The sequence below is a fragment of the Mus musculus genome, chromosome 12, assembly GCF_000001635.26.
Source record: "Mus musculus strain C57BL/6J chromosome 12, GRCm38.p6 C57BL/6J".
NCBI lineage: Eukaryota > Metazoa > Chordata > Mammalia > Rodentia > Muridae > Mus > Mus musculus.
In genome coordinates, this window is record NC_000078.6 from 53,010,895 (window position 1) to 53,026,623 (window position 15,729).

At 39.1% G+C, this 15,729-nt stretch overlaps 1 protein-coding gene across 12 annotated transcripts in view; it reads left to right on the forward strand.

Moving 5' to 3' along the window:
- The window catches only part of Akap6 (A kinase (PRKA) anchor protein 6), a 456,981-nt gene that overhangs the window by 312,307 nt on the left and 128,945 nt on the right, over positions 1–15,729 (forward strand). For all 12 annotated transcript variants that reach the window (XM_006515821.4, XM_006515828.4, XM_006515822.4 and 9 more), the window contains one exon: positions 14,827–14,947. In XM_006515821.4, the coding sequence (XP_006515884.1) occupies positions 14,827–14,947 (121 nt within the window). The remainder of the gene's footprint in view (positions 1–14,826; positions 14,948–15,729) is intronic.

The window sequence follows — 15,729 nt, forward strand, 5'->3', positions numbered from 1 at the left end:
ATTATTTTCAAAATTTATATCCCCTCCTCCCTCTTGACATCAGGGTTTATGTTAAAGTCTGTTTATGGAATTTCTGAGCATCCAAACTTCATCAGAAACTTGGAAGAACATAAGATCGAGATCTAGTAATTGTTTAGCAAACATGGTTTAGCCACCTACTCTCATACCAAGTCAGCTAGAATTATAGACTAGCTCTTGACTTTAAAAAATATATATTTGGAGCCGGGTAGTGGTAGCACATGCCTTTAATCCCTGCATTTGGGAGGCAGAGGCAGGTGGATTTCTGAGTTCCAGGCCAACCATGCCTGGTCTACAGAGTGAGTTCCAGGACAACCAGGGTTTACAGAGGAACCCTGCTTTGAAAAAAACATATATATATATATTAGGGTATCATGTAATTCAGACTAGACTTGAGCTCAGAGAAGAGTAATAGGTAACTTTGAACTCCTGACTTTCCCACCTCTACATCCTGAGTGCTGAGGTAACATGCTACTGTGCCTGGAAGCACTAACCCTGTGATGTTGATAGTGTGTTAAAGGAGGAAACAGTGTCTATAATCCATGAGCAGTTTTATTCAGCCTAAGATATATGGTTCCACTTAGATACGATTAGCTACCCAGTCTTAAGTAATTGTCATGTATTTAGGTATTTCTGAATGTCTGGAAAGCTATACAGACATTGCCCAGTGCATTTATATTTCTCTGTTTTCTGACTCGATTCTAATATTGAATTAATATTGAATAGGTGATCATTAAAGACCAAATGTAAGGGTGAAGTTAAATTATTTCATGTTTTAATAAGCAGTCATCTTTTTCACTTTTACACTTGGGCTGGACAACAAGAGATAGGCATTATTCTCTGAGGTTGCATTACATGTTTGTAGTATGATATAAACCTGTGCAAATAGCACTGCCCAGAATATTGCCCAAAATATTCTGCAGCAGAAGCCTTTTCTTGTACTTGGGTGCATTTTTGTTTGTTTGTTTGTTTTTGTCTTTTTTGAGACAGGGTTTTACTATGTACCTCTATCTTGGAGCTCACCACATAGGCCAGGCTGGTCTTGAACTTACAGAGATCCATGGGCCTCTGCCTCCCAAGTTCTGGAATTAAAGATGTGCACCACTACGCCAGGCTTGCGTTGATCTTTTGAAGTTCTTAGATTTGTAATGGACTTATAACCCTCATACAAAGTTGAGGGTTAAATTAGCCCATAGATTAGACATTATGTCTTATTCTAAAAAAATTCAGGGTAGAAGAATATAAGATAAATATTAGAGACATAATTTTGTTTAGAAATGAGAATAATCCACATGATGTTTTCTCCACACAAGACATGTTATATATTTAGTTGACTTGTGCTACTTGACTCAGGAGACTCAGAATTTTTCTATTCAGTAGAGGGTAAGAACAGAAGCAATTGAGAAGGGAAAAGGTTAACTCTCAGGGCATGAACAATCAGCTGCTTAGGGACCTTAATGTGCTTTAAGTTCCCCAAATGCCTGAGCAGTCTCCGGTGTGCATGCAAGCTCAGATTTTAGGTCACATTGTCATGTTTTCTAAAAGCCTCCGGACTGAGCAGCACCACGTGCTTCTGACCTCAGATTCCAAGGACCCAACCTGTGTACTCACTCTGGGCTCCATGCATCATAAATCTACCCTGGGAATTGCTTAGTTAGCAACAAGCATTGTTCTGGCATGTGGGAGGAGGTGAACTTTCCTGATAGCCTTTGTTTATGCTACTTAGGGTGCTGAAGGCTGTTCATTGTGCAGAAATTTAAGAGCACACTGAAGGAAAGCCAGCTATTTAATAACTAGAACAGAAACCTATACTGCCTTGCAGCCCCTGTTGACACACAGAAAAGCACTGTTTGAGAAATCCCTGTGGGCGAGGTTATCTGAGGTGCCTTGCCCCCAAGACTCTGCTCCCACAGTCAATTCTGTAGCTCAAAAGCCTTAAAAACTCAGCCTTGTAAAATTATTTATTCCAATGACAGATAAACCTCATTAACCATTACATAGCGCGAGTATTGTTTCTGATGAGTGAACGTGGGAATAGTGTGGGCTTTGCAGTATCTATATTGCAAATGCACATATCCAATAGGCTAAAGAGGACATTAAGTCAGTAACCCAAGCCCTATACTCTCATTTTCTCCCCATTCTTATGTGCATGCCCAGATGGTGTGTACTAACATAGTTGTACAAGAATACTTCAGAGAAAACACAACTGCCACAATGAATGGTGCACTTAAATTTCTACAAAGTTTATGTAATAAAATATTCCTTTTGAAATGAATTTATAATCTTTCTGGCTTGGCAAGAAGATGGCTACTAGAGTGGCGGATCAAAGTTAATACTCAACTATCAATTTTGTGTTTAGCAGTCCTGGGTGAATGTGGTGGGAGGATTTTCCTGAATGCAAAGGCCTATGTTCTGGTGAGAGCGCATGCTCACCTGTGGGAGATATATATGTATACATGATGGACTTATGGATCCTATCATGGAACCATGACTCCTGGATGCCCTGCAATGTATAGGTCTCTGTGACTCTTCAAGGAAATAAACACCGTCATTTTTTTTTAAGTGAGAAGCAATATTGATTGTTTTGTTACTTTCAACAAGCAATTCTTTGCCTAGGGCCCACTATAGTTTGATGATCTAAATGTAACTCATCAACAACTTGCATTCTGTATGCTTCATTAAATAGGAGCCATCTCTTTTTTCAGGTGTTTCTTCTTATAAAGAGATTGTGTGATTCCACTTCTCAAGTAAAATTTAAAGCTGTAGTCTAGTGTATTAAGGAGCTATGCACTTACTGAGAAAACTTAGTTGATTTTTAGTCATGCTTCTTGGTCAACATATAAATCAGGGAATTAAAACATCAAACAGCTAAATGGTTCTCTAGCCCAGGTGGCACATGCCTTTAATCCCAGCACTTGGGAGGTAGAGGCAGGCGAATTTCTGAGTTCGAGGTCAGCCTGGTTTATAAAATGAGTTCCAGGACAGCCAGGACTACACAGAGAAACCCTGTCTCAAAAAACAAACAAACAAACAAAACAAAAAACAAACAAACAAAAAGATGGAAGTTAAAAAAAAAATCACAGCTCTGAACCTTGGGTCATGAACATAATGGCTGCTGGGCATGGCTGCATGCCTGTTGGGAGAGAAAGACAGATCGGGTTTGACTGTGAAACAGCAAGATCCTGTCTGGAAAACTACAACAGCAAAGAGCAACAACAAAACAAAAACCTAGACAGTCCAAAACTCATATTATCTCCTCTCCTCTGTATCCTGGACAGGTTTTTTATCATAAACCCTGCATTGTACAAATTCAATAGTATATAAAACTTCCCATGGAAAAAATGCAGTAGTCTGAAGGAGATTTTATTCCACAAGGAGGTTTTTGGTAAAACCCTGCACAACGGGGTATATGGCGCATGCCTGTGAGTTCAGCTACTTGGGGATGCTGATACAGGAAGCTTGCTGGAGCCAAAGACTTCAAGAGGAGTAAGACAATGTCCAAAAAGTGGAACAAAACCCTCAGAAAACTCAAATTCACTCATTAGTTTGCCAACGTTTTTAAGTGTTTTCCATAGTCAAGCTCAATGGGAAGTGGAAATTGGCTGGGAGAAAATGGGGTGAACTTTACACTTGAAAACACACAGTTTAGTTTTAGGAACAGGCAGATCTATAGCCAAAGTGGTAAAGTATCGAGTTAGAAACATGGGAGGGTTAGAGGCGGGCTCCTAGACAGCAGAACTCGATTTGGACTTTGTCCAGGAGAACAGGAGCAGATCTGGGAAGACAACAGGGAGGGCTCTGGAGGTGAGAGAATTTCTCAATGTCACCCGAAAAGTGCTTGCTGAACACCTACACAGTCAGATCATAGCTCCACATTTAGCTGTGCAGTAGGAGAGGGGAAATGGGGTTCTCTGAACTGATGAGATGGATGCAGGAGGCATAGCCTAGCTGTGCCCCTGCAATCCGTGCACGTCTCCTTGAATCTGGTATGCTGCCTGGCACATGCTAGGTGCCCATATGAATAAGTAGCTGAAACTGATGTGGAGCAAAGGTCTAGAGGGTCAGTCACTAGATGACTGATGGTTCCTTACTCTGGAAAGCAAGATAGAATGCTGAAGGAATGGAGAGACAGATTTGAGAAGGAGGTCAACTCCAGCTCCTGGTTTTATCATTGTGTGTGGTCTTAGCTATGGTCACCAATGGAACCTTAAAGCCAAAAGCATCCCCTTCCTCCACTGCTTGCCCCAAGTGCTTAAAATTCCCATTCTATGGGTGGTTTGGAGTGGGCGTGCGTGGGTGGAGTAGTGATTAGGTCTAAAACTCATTACTTACTAGGAGCCTGTTTCAGTGGTTTTTAAAGTGTGTTCTCTGAGACAGCACTATCAATGCCTATGAATTTGCTAAAATACCCTATCTGGATTTCAATTAATTACACCTATAAATTTGGAGACTTTGAGAAAAGGCAGTATAGACATCCTAAGTGGACAAGCTTCCAATAATGATTTCTGGAAGTTTGAGAAGCACCACTTTGGACGATGAATTTTTTTTTCAGGTTAGGAATTAATGTAAAGTATGCTAAAAAGATGAAAGGCTGAAGATATAATAAATTAGACAGTCTTTGGAGGACTGTGGGATTCAGAGAATGAGAGAGGGAGAGGCACTCTGATGCCCCAGGTGCTCAAATGATGTTGGTGTTACTAAAGACTTAATGCATATTGAAAACCTCTTAAACAGAGGCCATGCAAGACATTGGGGATAAGAAGTCAATGGCATACAAGGACTTTTGATATATATAACACATATAACTCAATGGAGGATCATACAGGCTTGGAAATAACAACAACAGCAAAAAACAAACAAACAAATAAAAACAAACAAACAAACACAAAACCCTGTTTCTCCAAACGAGGTAGCATCTGAAAAGAACTAGAACAGTCAAGGGAGTCCACCATGACAAGAAGTGACAGTGTGCTAGAGGCTGGGGAGATGACTCAGCGGCATAAAGTACCAGACTGGCAAGTTTGAGGACTTGAGTTCAAATCCACAGCCGCCACATAAAAACTGGGCATGGCCTTGCAACCCTAAAACCCCAGCACTGTGTGGGGTGTGATGTCAGAGACAAATGGCTCTCTGAGAAGTCCCAGGCTGGCTCAGCTAGCCAGAACAGTGAATTTCCTGTGCAGTGAGGTCTGCTGTCTGTGGTAATAAGGTAGAGTATGATGATACTTCTATACCTAGAATTTCTAAAGAATAAAGAATATTTTAAAATCTGCAGCTTCTTACCCATGATATTAGATATACTCAGAATACTTCTAACGACAACAAAAATATCTATCTCTAGAGAAAGCCGTGTGTTCTCTCTAATCTAAGTTCAATGAGAATGTGAATCAGGTTAAAAACTAAGACTAGAATTTCAGTGGCACCATGCTCCTTTATGGCTACACAACCTTGATTAAGGCTTTTAACCTCTCCATGGTTCATTATTGGTATATAAAGTGGGAATCATTATCTTAGTGCATTCATTCAGGCAAATTTTTGCAGCCAGAAAATGTGACAATTCATAAGAAAATACAAAAATATATGTGAAAAATCAGTTAATGAAATATTTACTATGCAAATATTGCATTTCTGGGAGTAGCGTGAGATACTAGAAATGCAAAGACATACAAAAGATTTCATCTTGGATGTCTGGATAGAGCAACAGAGAGACAAAGAAGAAAAGAGAACCATTGACTTAGTTAAAACATTAAAAATTACGGGACGCAATTCCAGATATCCAGCATTACAGGATTATTGAGTCTGACTAATGCAGCCTGACTTGGAAGGGGAAGGGAGATGTAGGAGAGAAAGGACGTTTGGGTTACAAGCAAAGATGTGTACATTGTAGTAAATGGGAGAGTGGGGCGGGGCGCAGCTATTAGACATTACATACACAGAGGGCAGAGAAGGTTCCCAGCTCAGCTGGCTTGGTCGGGAGGGATTCCCAGGGGAGGTTTTACATGATAGCTCATTACCCATGAGGGAGGCTTCCCCTGCATCTGGGGGAAATTGAAAGATGATTGTTGGAAACTGGGGTGTAGGGGTAAGGGGTGTGTAGTCAAGGGTTGCATCTTATACTGAAGAAAATAGACATGCCATTCTCTCATCATACTAGATGTTTTAGCACAAAATTTCTTATTTTTAAATTTTTTTTTAATTTTAAGAAAAAATAAAAACCTTAAGAAAAATGTTTTTATTTTATCTTTATTTTAGGAAATTTATATTTAAGCATATATACGTTATTACTGCACGTTGGTCTGAATGAAATGGCAAAGGGCTAATAGTGTGATAGAGAAGATGAGGAAAAGACATGCCTCCTGGTTAGTTCGAAAACACATACCAAATGCACACACAACATCCCCAAAAAGAACTGGGATTGACAAGTGAAAAGAAATGAATCACCATTTAAAATATTGCTTGATTAAAGATCAGGTTTGTTTCTCTAAATTAATTAAGCAATAAGATACGCTAAGTGGCTTTAACCACCTGAGAAGAGACAGAAGTGCCCTGGGTTTCAGGGCCTCCGGGATCTTCCTGGGTTTGTACTGAGCAATGGGTCACACAGTTCTATCGAGTTGAATGCAACTGTGCCCCCCCCCCCCCATTCAACACCCTGCCCTCCGAAACACACACAAAGAACATTTTTAATTTCTGCTTGATGAGTATTTTTGGAACATGCTTATATAAATTATTTTCTATGGGTTTTCCACTAGTGATTCACTAGACATAGAAATGAAGTACTCTGTCTTATGTGTACTGGTATTGAAATTATCCTTACAAATGTGTTAAATCACTAGACATCCTCAATAAACCATCAACCTTTCCTGCATTCTATTCCTTCTGAATCTTATTCTATTCCAATATTACAAGTAGCTGATCAGTGTTTGATTCAGTCCTTTTGGCTTCTTCTACAGTGAGTAAAAGTATTATTAAAATGCAAAATGTAGCCAGAGAAGCAGAACTAACCAGGCTCAGTGTTATGTGCCTGTATTCCCAGCTACTCAAGAGACTAAAGCAAGAAGATCACTGGAGCCCTGCAGATTATAAAAGTAGGACTTTGGGTGCTAAAGCCTACAGAAAACACTAGCCAAGAGAAACATATTCACTTGGTACCACAAGTATATGATCTTTGAATATGCAGATTCATCAAATGTAGAGACTTAGGAATATGCAGATTCATTAAATGTAGACTTGTATGGATATTCTAACCCCATCCATATCAAGGGCCAATGAACTGCAAATCAGGGAGGGTTGGAAGTCTACTTTGTAGGGAGGTATGACTTCAAAGTTATTAGATAACAGTAAAGTCAACCAATAAGGATTTATGTATACTGCTTCTGTCTACAGAGCAGGCATATTGATGGGTAATGAGAAGGGTAAAATGCTAACAGACCTTGAGAAGACAACTTGGGTAAACTTAATCTAACACACTATAGTGTGCAGAACAGAAATGTTTTAAAGTTACTGTCTTTGATCATTCTTCCATCTTCTCCATCAAAGGATTTGAGTCACATTATAAAATTATTGCTAATATGACATAAAGCTTCATGAAAATAACTTAGGCAAAATAAAATAATTATAAGAAGAATTAGGAGTGAATATTTTATGCATACTTTCAACAATGGCTGTGGTTTGGCACCAAGAATTCAATCCTCCAAAGAAAAATATAAAATTTCATTTCATTATCAATGCATAGTCTTATAAATAATATATATCAGTTTGAAGCAATCTCTTACTCATGAAGATCTGACATAAATGTCTCCTTGTTATTTGAATGTGAAATGCCTTTGACCTGTTTTTGAACACTTGGTGTCCAGTTGGTGGCACTGTTTTGGGAAGCTGAGGAAACACTGAGACCTAGAGACCTAGTGAGCAGAGGTGGGTCACTGAGGAAGGGCCTCATATCCACCATTAGTTCTGTACTGATTCCCTACTTCCTGGGCCAGTGTCCATGTGAGGAATTGCACTCCATGTCCCTATAGCCATGGATGCATTCCTCCATGCTTTCTCTTGCCAGGACAGAGTGAAATCCCCTGAACCACTGGGTGAAAATGAGTCCTTCCTCTCTTAAGTCACAGCAATGAGAAAGGATCTAACAAACTTCCCTATAGGTATTCTATTGTTTTCAGTACAAGTATCGAACCCAAGTCCTTGCATATACTACACAAGTGTTCTAGCATTGAGAGCACCTATTGTTCCTTAAGTGAAAACAAGGCCTCTGTGTTACATCTTTATAAGAGAACTAAATCTTAGGGCAGGTTTAGGATGTAAACTGCACAGTAATGCCTAAGGATATAAGAGTGTTGGTATAAGTAGCTGAGACCCTGACACAGCACACTTTGAACAGGATCAGCCCCCATGGAGACAGAGTCCTCTTAAAAGAGCATTTGCTATAAGGATTTGGCAACAGGTTGTTTAACTCATGTCAGGACTCAAAGGTAAATATTTCCTATTTAACATTTGATAACTAGTGATACCTAAAGTAGAGTTGACATTTTTACTAAGAGGTGAGCTCCTAAAGCCACAACCAGCATGCATAGAGTTGGCTTGGATCCTGAGCCCCATCAGTGTACACAATAATGGAAGGCTGACTTCTAAAACAAAACAAAACAAAACAAAACAAAAACAAAAACTGAAAAACAATAACAACAAATGGTTTGATGTCTCTTGGTTTGTTTTTAGAAATATAGGTTCTTCCTTTGTTTCCCCAATTTTTTTTCTAAAATTCTCCAGGAAGGGTTTTAGTTTGGTGACTTATCTGAAAATTTGATCAAGAGTTTGACTTCCTCTTAGCCCTACAGAATCCTAAAAAGGACAGAAAGAACACTCAGAGAAATATATGTGGGCATTTCTAAGTATACAGATTATATCTGTTATTTCAATGATAGGTGTTTGTGAGCAGGTGATTTATGAGGAAGGAAGACCAATTATAAAGAAGTTTCTAGTCTTGAATTTACTTTTCTTAGATATTTTTATGTACACATATGTATATTTGTGTTATATATTTAAATATACATACATATATGTATACACAATACACACATATGTATATATATATGTGTATATATATATATATGTGAGAGAGTGAGAGAGAGAGAGAGGAAGAGAGAGAGAGAGAGAGAGAGAGAGAGAGAATGAATTACTGTTGCTGGAAAAACTCCATATTCTTTTTTTTTTTATTTATCAATGGCAAAAATCAGGCTTCTTGTCTCCTGAGGAAGTTGCTCAAGAATTTTCATTCAAAATAGTAAATTATTGTCCACACTTTAATATTTTCAGAGTGGAAAGGGATTCTATATGCAACTGTGCCTATCAGGGTCCACACCTTGAAAGCCACATTTGACTCTGTAATGATATTATGACTGGACTAGATTACACTGTTAGAGCCCACTTCCTTGCTGCTTCTGTATGGAGCAGAGACTCATAAGAGATCCTGAGCTATTATTAGTATCTTCCTTCAGTAAATCACTTATATATTTGTAAGATTTTCTTACCACTTTCTTATATGTCTTTTTTAAAAGCCAGGGGCAAACATCTCTGCTCAAATAATGTGAACAATGAATACTTGGTGAATATCTGGGGAAAGAATCAATATGCTGAAGACATTAGGAAACTTGGGTCATTTAATAAAACTTTTAGTATAGGCAGGTAGGTAGGTGTTTTTAGACATTTGTTAGTGCAAATTAACCAAATAAAAAGATATATGTATGTATACATATAAAATACATATAAATGAATATATAATACTCAGCTTAAGGTAGAAAAGCAATAGATATGTTAGTATTATGTTCTCTTCAACCTATAATCATTCTAATATAATGATTTCTTAATTTGGTTGTCTGTTTTAATCAAAATTCCTCAATGGGCCAAGTTAAGGCCTCATATATTCACACACACCTCCCATTGATTTCACTTGGGTGAAACTGTACCGTTAAAGCAAAGTTTAAGTTGAAATGTTGAGTTAATGATGCCCACTTTAAATACCAAAGGCTGAATGCATTTGTGTATTAAGCACTTAGCCAGTCAAACAGAATTCCCATCAGGGGTCCAAGAAAACAGTATTTCTGAAACTATGCTAGCCTCACAAATATATACTGCCATTCTATCTACAGGGGACGTGCCAAATCCACCAAATCAATGTGATAGTCTGTCTTTCTCTTCTCTCTCTCCTCTTTCTTTCTTTCTTTCTTTCTTTCTTTCTTTCTTTCTTTCTTTCTTTCTTCTTTTCTTTCTTTCTCTCTCTCTCTCTTTCTTTCTTTCTTTCTTTCTTTTTTTCTTCTTTTCTTTTCTTTTTCCTTTGAATAAAAAAAAGATATGGAATCTTTTCTAACAGTAATATGGGCAGTCAATGCACTCACAAGTCATTTTGGCAATCGGCTGTAATTATTAAACCCAAACAGGAATAAATACTGAAGAAGCATTTGTACATTTCTCAAGGTCTTGCCTCTTCTCTCTGTTTATGTGTTTGTGTTAGGTTCTCCAACTGTTCTAGTCACAGTTCTATTGCTGTGGAGAGACACCATGACCAAGGCAAATGAAATAAAAGAAAGCATTTAATTGGGGCTGGCTTACAGTTTCAGAGGTTCAGTCCATCATCATCATGGCAGGAAGTAGGGCAGTAGGTGTGATAAGCACGATGCTGGAAGATAATTGAGAGCTTTGTCCTGATCTGCAGGCAGAAAGAGAGAGGAAGCTTCCCTGAATTTAGCATGGGCTTCTGAAACTTCAAAGCCCACTCCCAGTGACGCACTTCCTCTAACGTAGGACGAATAATAGGTTGATATAATAACCTCGATAATTACCAATAAAATTTTGTAACAAAAGTCTCTCTAAAAGGGTATTCATGTACTTATAGGAATGTAATTACTTGTAAAAATTCCTGCCACTTAACCACACCATCAGTACCCCTTCTTCTTTAAAAAGAGAAACCTGCATGATTTTGCTAGAAAGTCAACAAAAGAAGCTAGTTGTGAATTCAGCTGATCAAACTGGTGTGTGCTTCCAGGGGATAAAGAGCTGCTAACTGGGTCTGTGGTGCCACGGGAGGAAGTGAAGTCATGAAATGAGACCTTTCCATATACCACACTGTAGCTGACAGGCTACTTAAAATGTATTACCTCTTAAAATTAATCATATCCTCTGAAAACACGTATCTTTGAAAATAATGTGAAGAAGGTTTTAATGACTTCCATGCCTACAAGGTTTCCTTTGATAGTGTTCACATAGAATTGTAGACATTTCTGAGTGTTTCCTAAGGATCAACAAAAAAAATTCAGCAATTTCTGATTTGCTACAGAGTTATCTATTTGATTTCACTAAATTTTGAAAAAAAATCTAATGTTTTCCCATAAATCTACAAATCAACACATGACCAGCATTATGAGGCATACATGCCTCCTTAAAAACCTTTCTTGTTTTCTGTATTAGGACTTTGTGATATATATTTTTTTGAAACATTGGTGCTAACTCTACACCAAAGAACCAAATTATGTTACCATAGCATTTACAAAATTATTTGTGAAATAGATTTCACAAATGCAATATCAAACCTAAATATCCTTAGCTGCAAAGAACAGTGTGTCTTGAAGATCTGCAGAGTCTCTTTGTAAGGCTTGTCCCTCATGCTCAGGTGTGGACTACCAGCTCAAAGCTGGGCCCAATAGCAATAGAGAGCTTGTTCTAAGGCCCTTGATAGGGAGACTAAGGAAGAAAGAGTTTGGCAGGCCTAGTAAAAGCCAGTGGATAACTTTCCATGATTCAAAGCCTTTTATGATCTTGCATATATTCTATATTTATTTCAAGACTATTTAGTAATAGTTGCTCATTCATATATTTTCTTTAACTTTTGTGTAGAAAAAAATGGATGAAAGGAATAAGAAGGTGTCTAATCAATTATATGCAATGGTTTAAATAAACAAATGTTTCCTTAAAATACATTGGGGGGGGGGACTTAGTAATTCCCTGCAAAGTGCAAATTAAAATTACTATGAGATTTCATTTTACCTCAATCTAAACGGCTAAGATTAAGAAAACTCCCCCTTGGCTTCTGCTTCAGTTCTTCAGGCTTCTGTCTTGAGCTCCTGTCCTGCCTTCCCTTTATGATGGACTGTAATTTGTAAGCTGAAATAAACACCCTGCACCCTGGCAAGCTGCCTTCAGTCACCGTGTTTATCACAACCCAAACCAAACTAGAACAGCTGGGAGAGGAAGAAAAGGACGAATTTTAAGATCAGCATCGAAGCTTTAAATATATGATAGCCTCCTTAATTAATTCATTCTCCTTAGGGAGGAATGACTTAGTGGATGCCCAGGTTTTCAGATCTCCTGTTCTTTTCCATCCTTTTCTCCAAAATGACAGCTGAGCCAATGAAGGTTTACACGACCTTGTGATTCTTGAATAGAGTGGCTAAACACAGGCTTTGGGTACAGGCTAGCTGGATTCTCAGGCAAGCTGCTCCCTGCAGACAGCTGTGGCTGTTTTACTTGTTGTTTTCTGTTGGCTTGATCAGACCGTAGAGGAATTCTTGCTGACTAAGCCCCATCTCTGCCCTCATGGATCCTACCAGTTTTCTAAGAAGCCTGGCATCACATGTTGGATCCCCACCTCCCTGTCCTTAGGTTCATGGTGCCTTTGTTGCCATGGAAACACCTCTGTCCAGTGTAGCCATTAAACTTTCAGAGATCTTGGAGTCTTCTCTTGGAGGAGATTAGGTAACTAGGATGTCAAAGGGAGTCTTAATCGTCTCCTTCCATCTGCACACCCCTGCTTGTTGCAGGTGCACCTCGTAAGGCAAGCTCCTTCCATAGTTCCTAGTGGGAGATGGAGCTGAGGATTCTGCGCTTTCTGCTTCCCCCTCAGCCTGCCTTAGATGCCCGCTCTCAAGGATTTGGGCCAATAGAGAAGGGGAAAAGATACATTAGAGTATCCACTCCTCCTGTCTTTCTTTGGTTCTTGTTCTCAAAGCCCACTGAAATGACAGGCTGGCCACTCACTCCTCCCTCCCCTTGCATTTAATTTTCCTCTGGATCCTACTCTGCACAGTTTGTGGGTGATATTTTACCTTTACTTGATTTTATTAGTAAAATATTGGAAGGTGTTAGGGGAAGGAAATGTTAGCCATAATTTAGACTGCATTTCTAAGTGACCATAGACTTAGTAGTTATTCTTTATTATTCACAGACTTAACTTTGAAATCCTGATGATTTATCTTTCTACAGTGGTTGATTTGTTGTTGAATGGGAATATTAATTCATATTTCACAAATATACTGGGAATACCTTGTGCGATCCAAGCATCAACAGCACTTGCTAGGAACACAGAATTGCATCCTCCTTCCTATGAGTTAGTACCTTCATTTTCCTAGAATCTTCAACTGTGTTTGTATCTCCACTGAGTCTGAAAGCATTGTCACAGACCACCATAGACCTGCTGAAGTTCCCGTGTGCCTTAGGTACCCATGTCTCTGGCATCTAGTGTACACTTACTAATAGTTCCACGATCAAGGATCTTTATAATTATGCTAAAACAATTGAAACAAAATAGACAGCTCCAGATCTAGTTTTCCCCCTCCCAGATCCACCTTAAACTTGTTTGACATATCTATTAAGATTAAGTATATAGTATGCATTTTTTCTGGAAAAGCAATCTGACACCGAGAGACAAGAACACAGCGGTAATGAAATCCCCCCATTGACTAGTCCACATTCGCAGCTGGGGTCACTACTCTATGAGCACTAGCAGGGAATCTACAATCTGTGCTCACTGAGTTTGACAAAACTGTAGCATTTCTCTTAGGGGTGGTTTGGAGGTGGGAGGACAAAGTCATAGTTTCCATCCTGCACTTTCATTTTCTGATCACAGTGTTTTAGAAGAATCTGGGCTTTACTTATTCACCAGGCTTTCAATAGAGAATCACATTAATCCTTTTAAGCTCCTTATTCTAATGATTTATTTTGTTGAAAACCATAGTGATACTCCTTTGAATTTTAATGATCGCTGGCTATTCAAAGATTCATTGTTTTGACTTCCTGTCCTTACCTTTGTTTCCTGCATGTCTGTGGGGAACACCTGTCTAATACTGGATCTGCCACTGGTTCTCGCTGGCTTACCAGAGTCACTCAAGCCTATCTCTGAGTGTTAAGTTGAAACGCTAGCTACTCATCCATGACAATAAATGTAGGATGTATGTTTGCAGAGATAGGCAGGTAGACAGGCGAGGGACGGATGAATGATTGAGTCATTTTCCGGAGAAAAGAATGTTTTTGGATTTGTTAGCATATGTTATCATTGTTGAAAATCTGGAAAATAATTTAGTAATAAACACTGAGGTGCCCCATCTAGGAAATTGAAATGAGAAAGCAGTTTTGGGTTTTGAAAGTGCTGTCTTTACCCTTAATCTGGGATTATGAAACTTTGGCAAATTGCTGGCCCTCCACTTCTCAGTCTGCGAAGGGATGGCATGCTTCCTATCAAGGACATAGTCACGGTTTCTTTGTTTGGAAAGGGGCAGTAGATGGTAATCACCATGACGTGGCTCAGGAGGGAGCATAGGAATTATATGTTGTGCTTTCCAAACCTGGGAAGTGGCTCTGTCACAGCCCTGCATTCCTGCTCTGTCCTCTGTGAAACCACACAGAGGATTTTCCTTCTCCTCTTACAGGTATTCACCCAGGAACACCCTGGGTTCTCAAGAATATATTATTCTAATATGAGATTTTTAACAACTACACTGTATTTATGCATAATACATTTTCGTGCCTTATCTTCAGGCTTCTGGACTTTGATTCAGAATATCAGGAGCTCTGGGATTGGCTGATTGACATGGAGTCCCTTGTGATGGACAGCCACGACCTGATGATGTCAGAGGAGCAGCAGCAGCATCTTTACAAGGTTAGAGCTACCCTTCCTGCTTTTACTTTGCGGTGGAAGATCTGATTAGCCTGACAAGTGTCTCTCTCAGGATAGCTTTGTGTTCATTGTATGTATCATGGTGTCTATTAGAATTCCCTCCCCTGTCCTCAAACTCATTTCCCTCCCTAGTGTGCTGACAGGCCGCACCGACATCATAATTCCAAGAAAGTTCCCTTTATCACATCCTGTTTGGTGTAATTCTAAAGAAGGACAAAGCTTTATCTTCAAGACCAATAGCAATAAACGAAACTGCATTAATAAAAAGACTGAAACAAAGCAAAGCAGAGACGGGCTGGTGACATTTAACAGGATGTGTTTCCATTGGAGCACTCAGGTAGATTTGGTCCACTCCTCAGAGCTTCTCAGAGAAGACAGAGATTTGCCTTCATTTTGACTTGTTGTTACCAAAGCACAGGGCTCATGCAATTTGAGGTATGTTAGTGATGCATACAACAGGCTCTCTCATTAAATCTGTGCATTTCAGGTTGTTTAAGAGTTCTCGCTTGGAATTCATATTGATCTCAGACAATACATCTGATAACTATCTATATTGCTTCCATGTCTGCCAGATCCCCCTTAACCTAGAGTGTTTTACCAATTCTACTTAAATAGCTTTAGAAATCCTTACAAAACAATCATGTGATTTTTACTGGGAGGAAAAATGGCTGTAAGCCTCAGAGTCCCTGAAAAGGCTGTGGGGGAAGGAAGAGGGACGTTCTACTGAAATATCAGGCTGCAGTAAATCTTCCTCATTTAAGCAA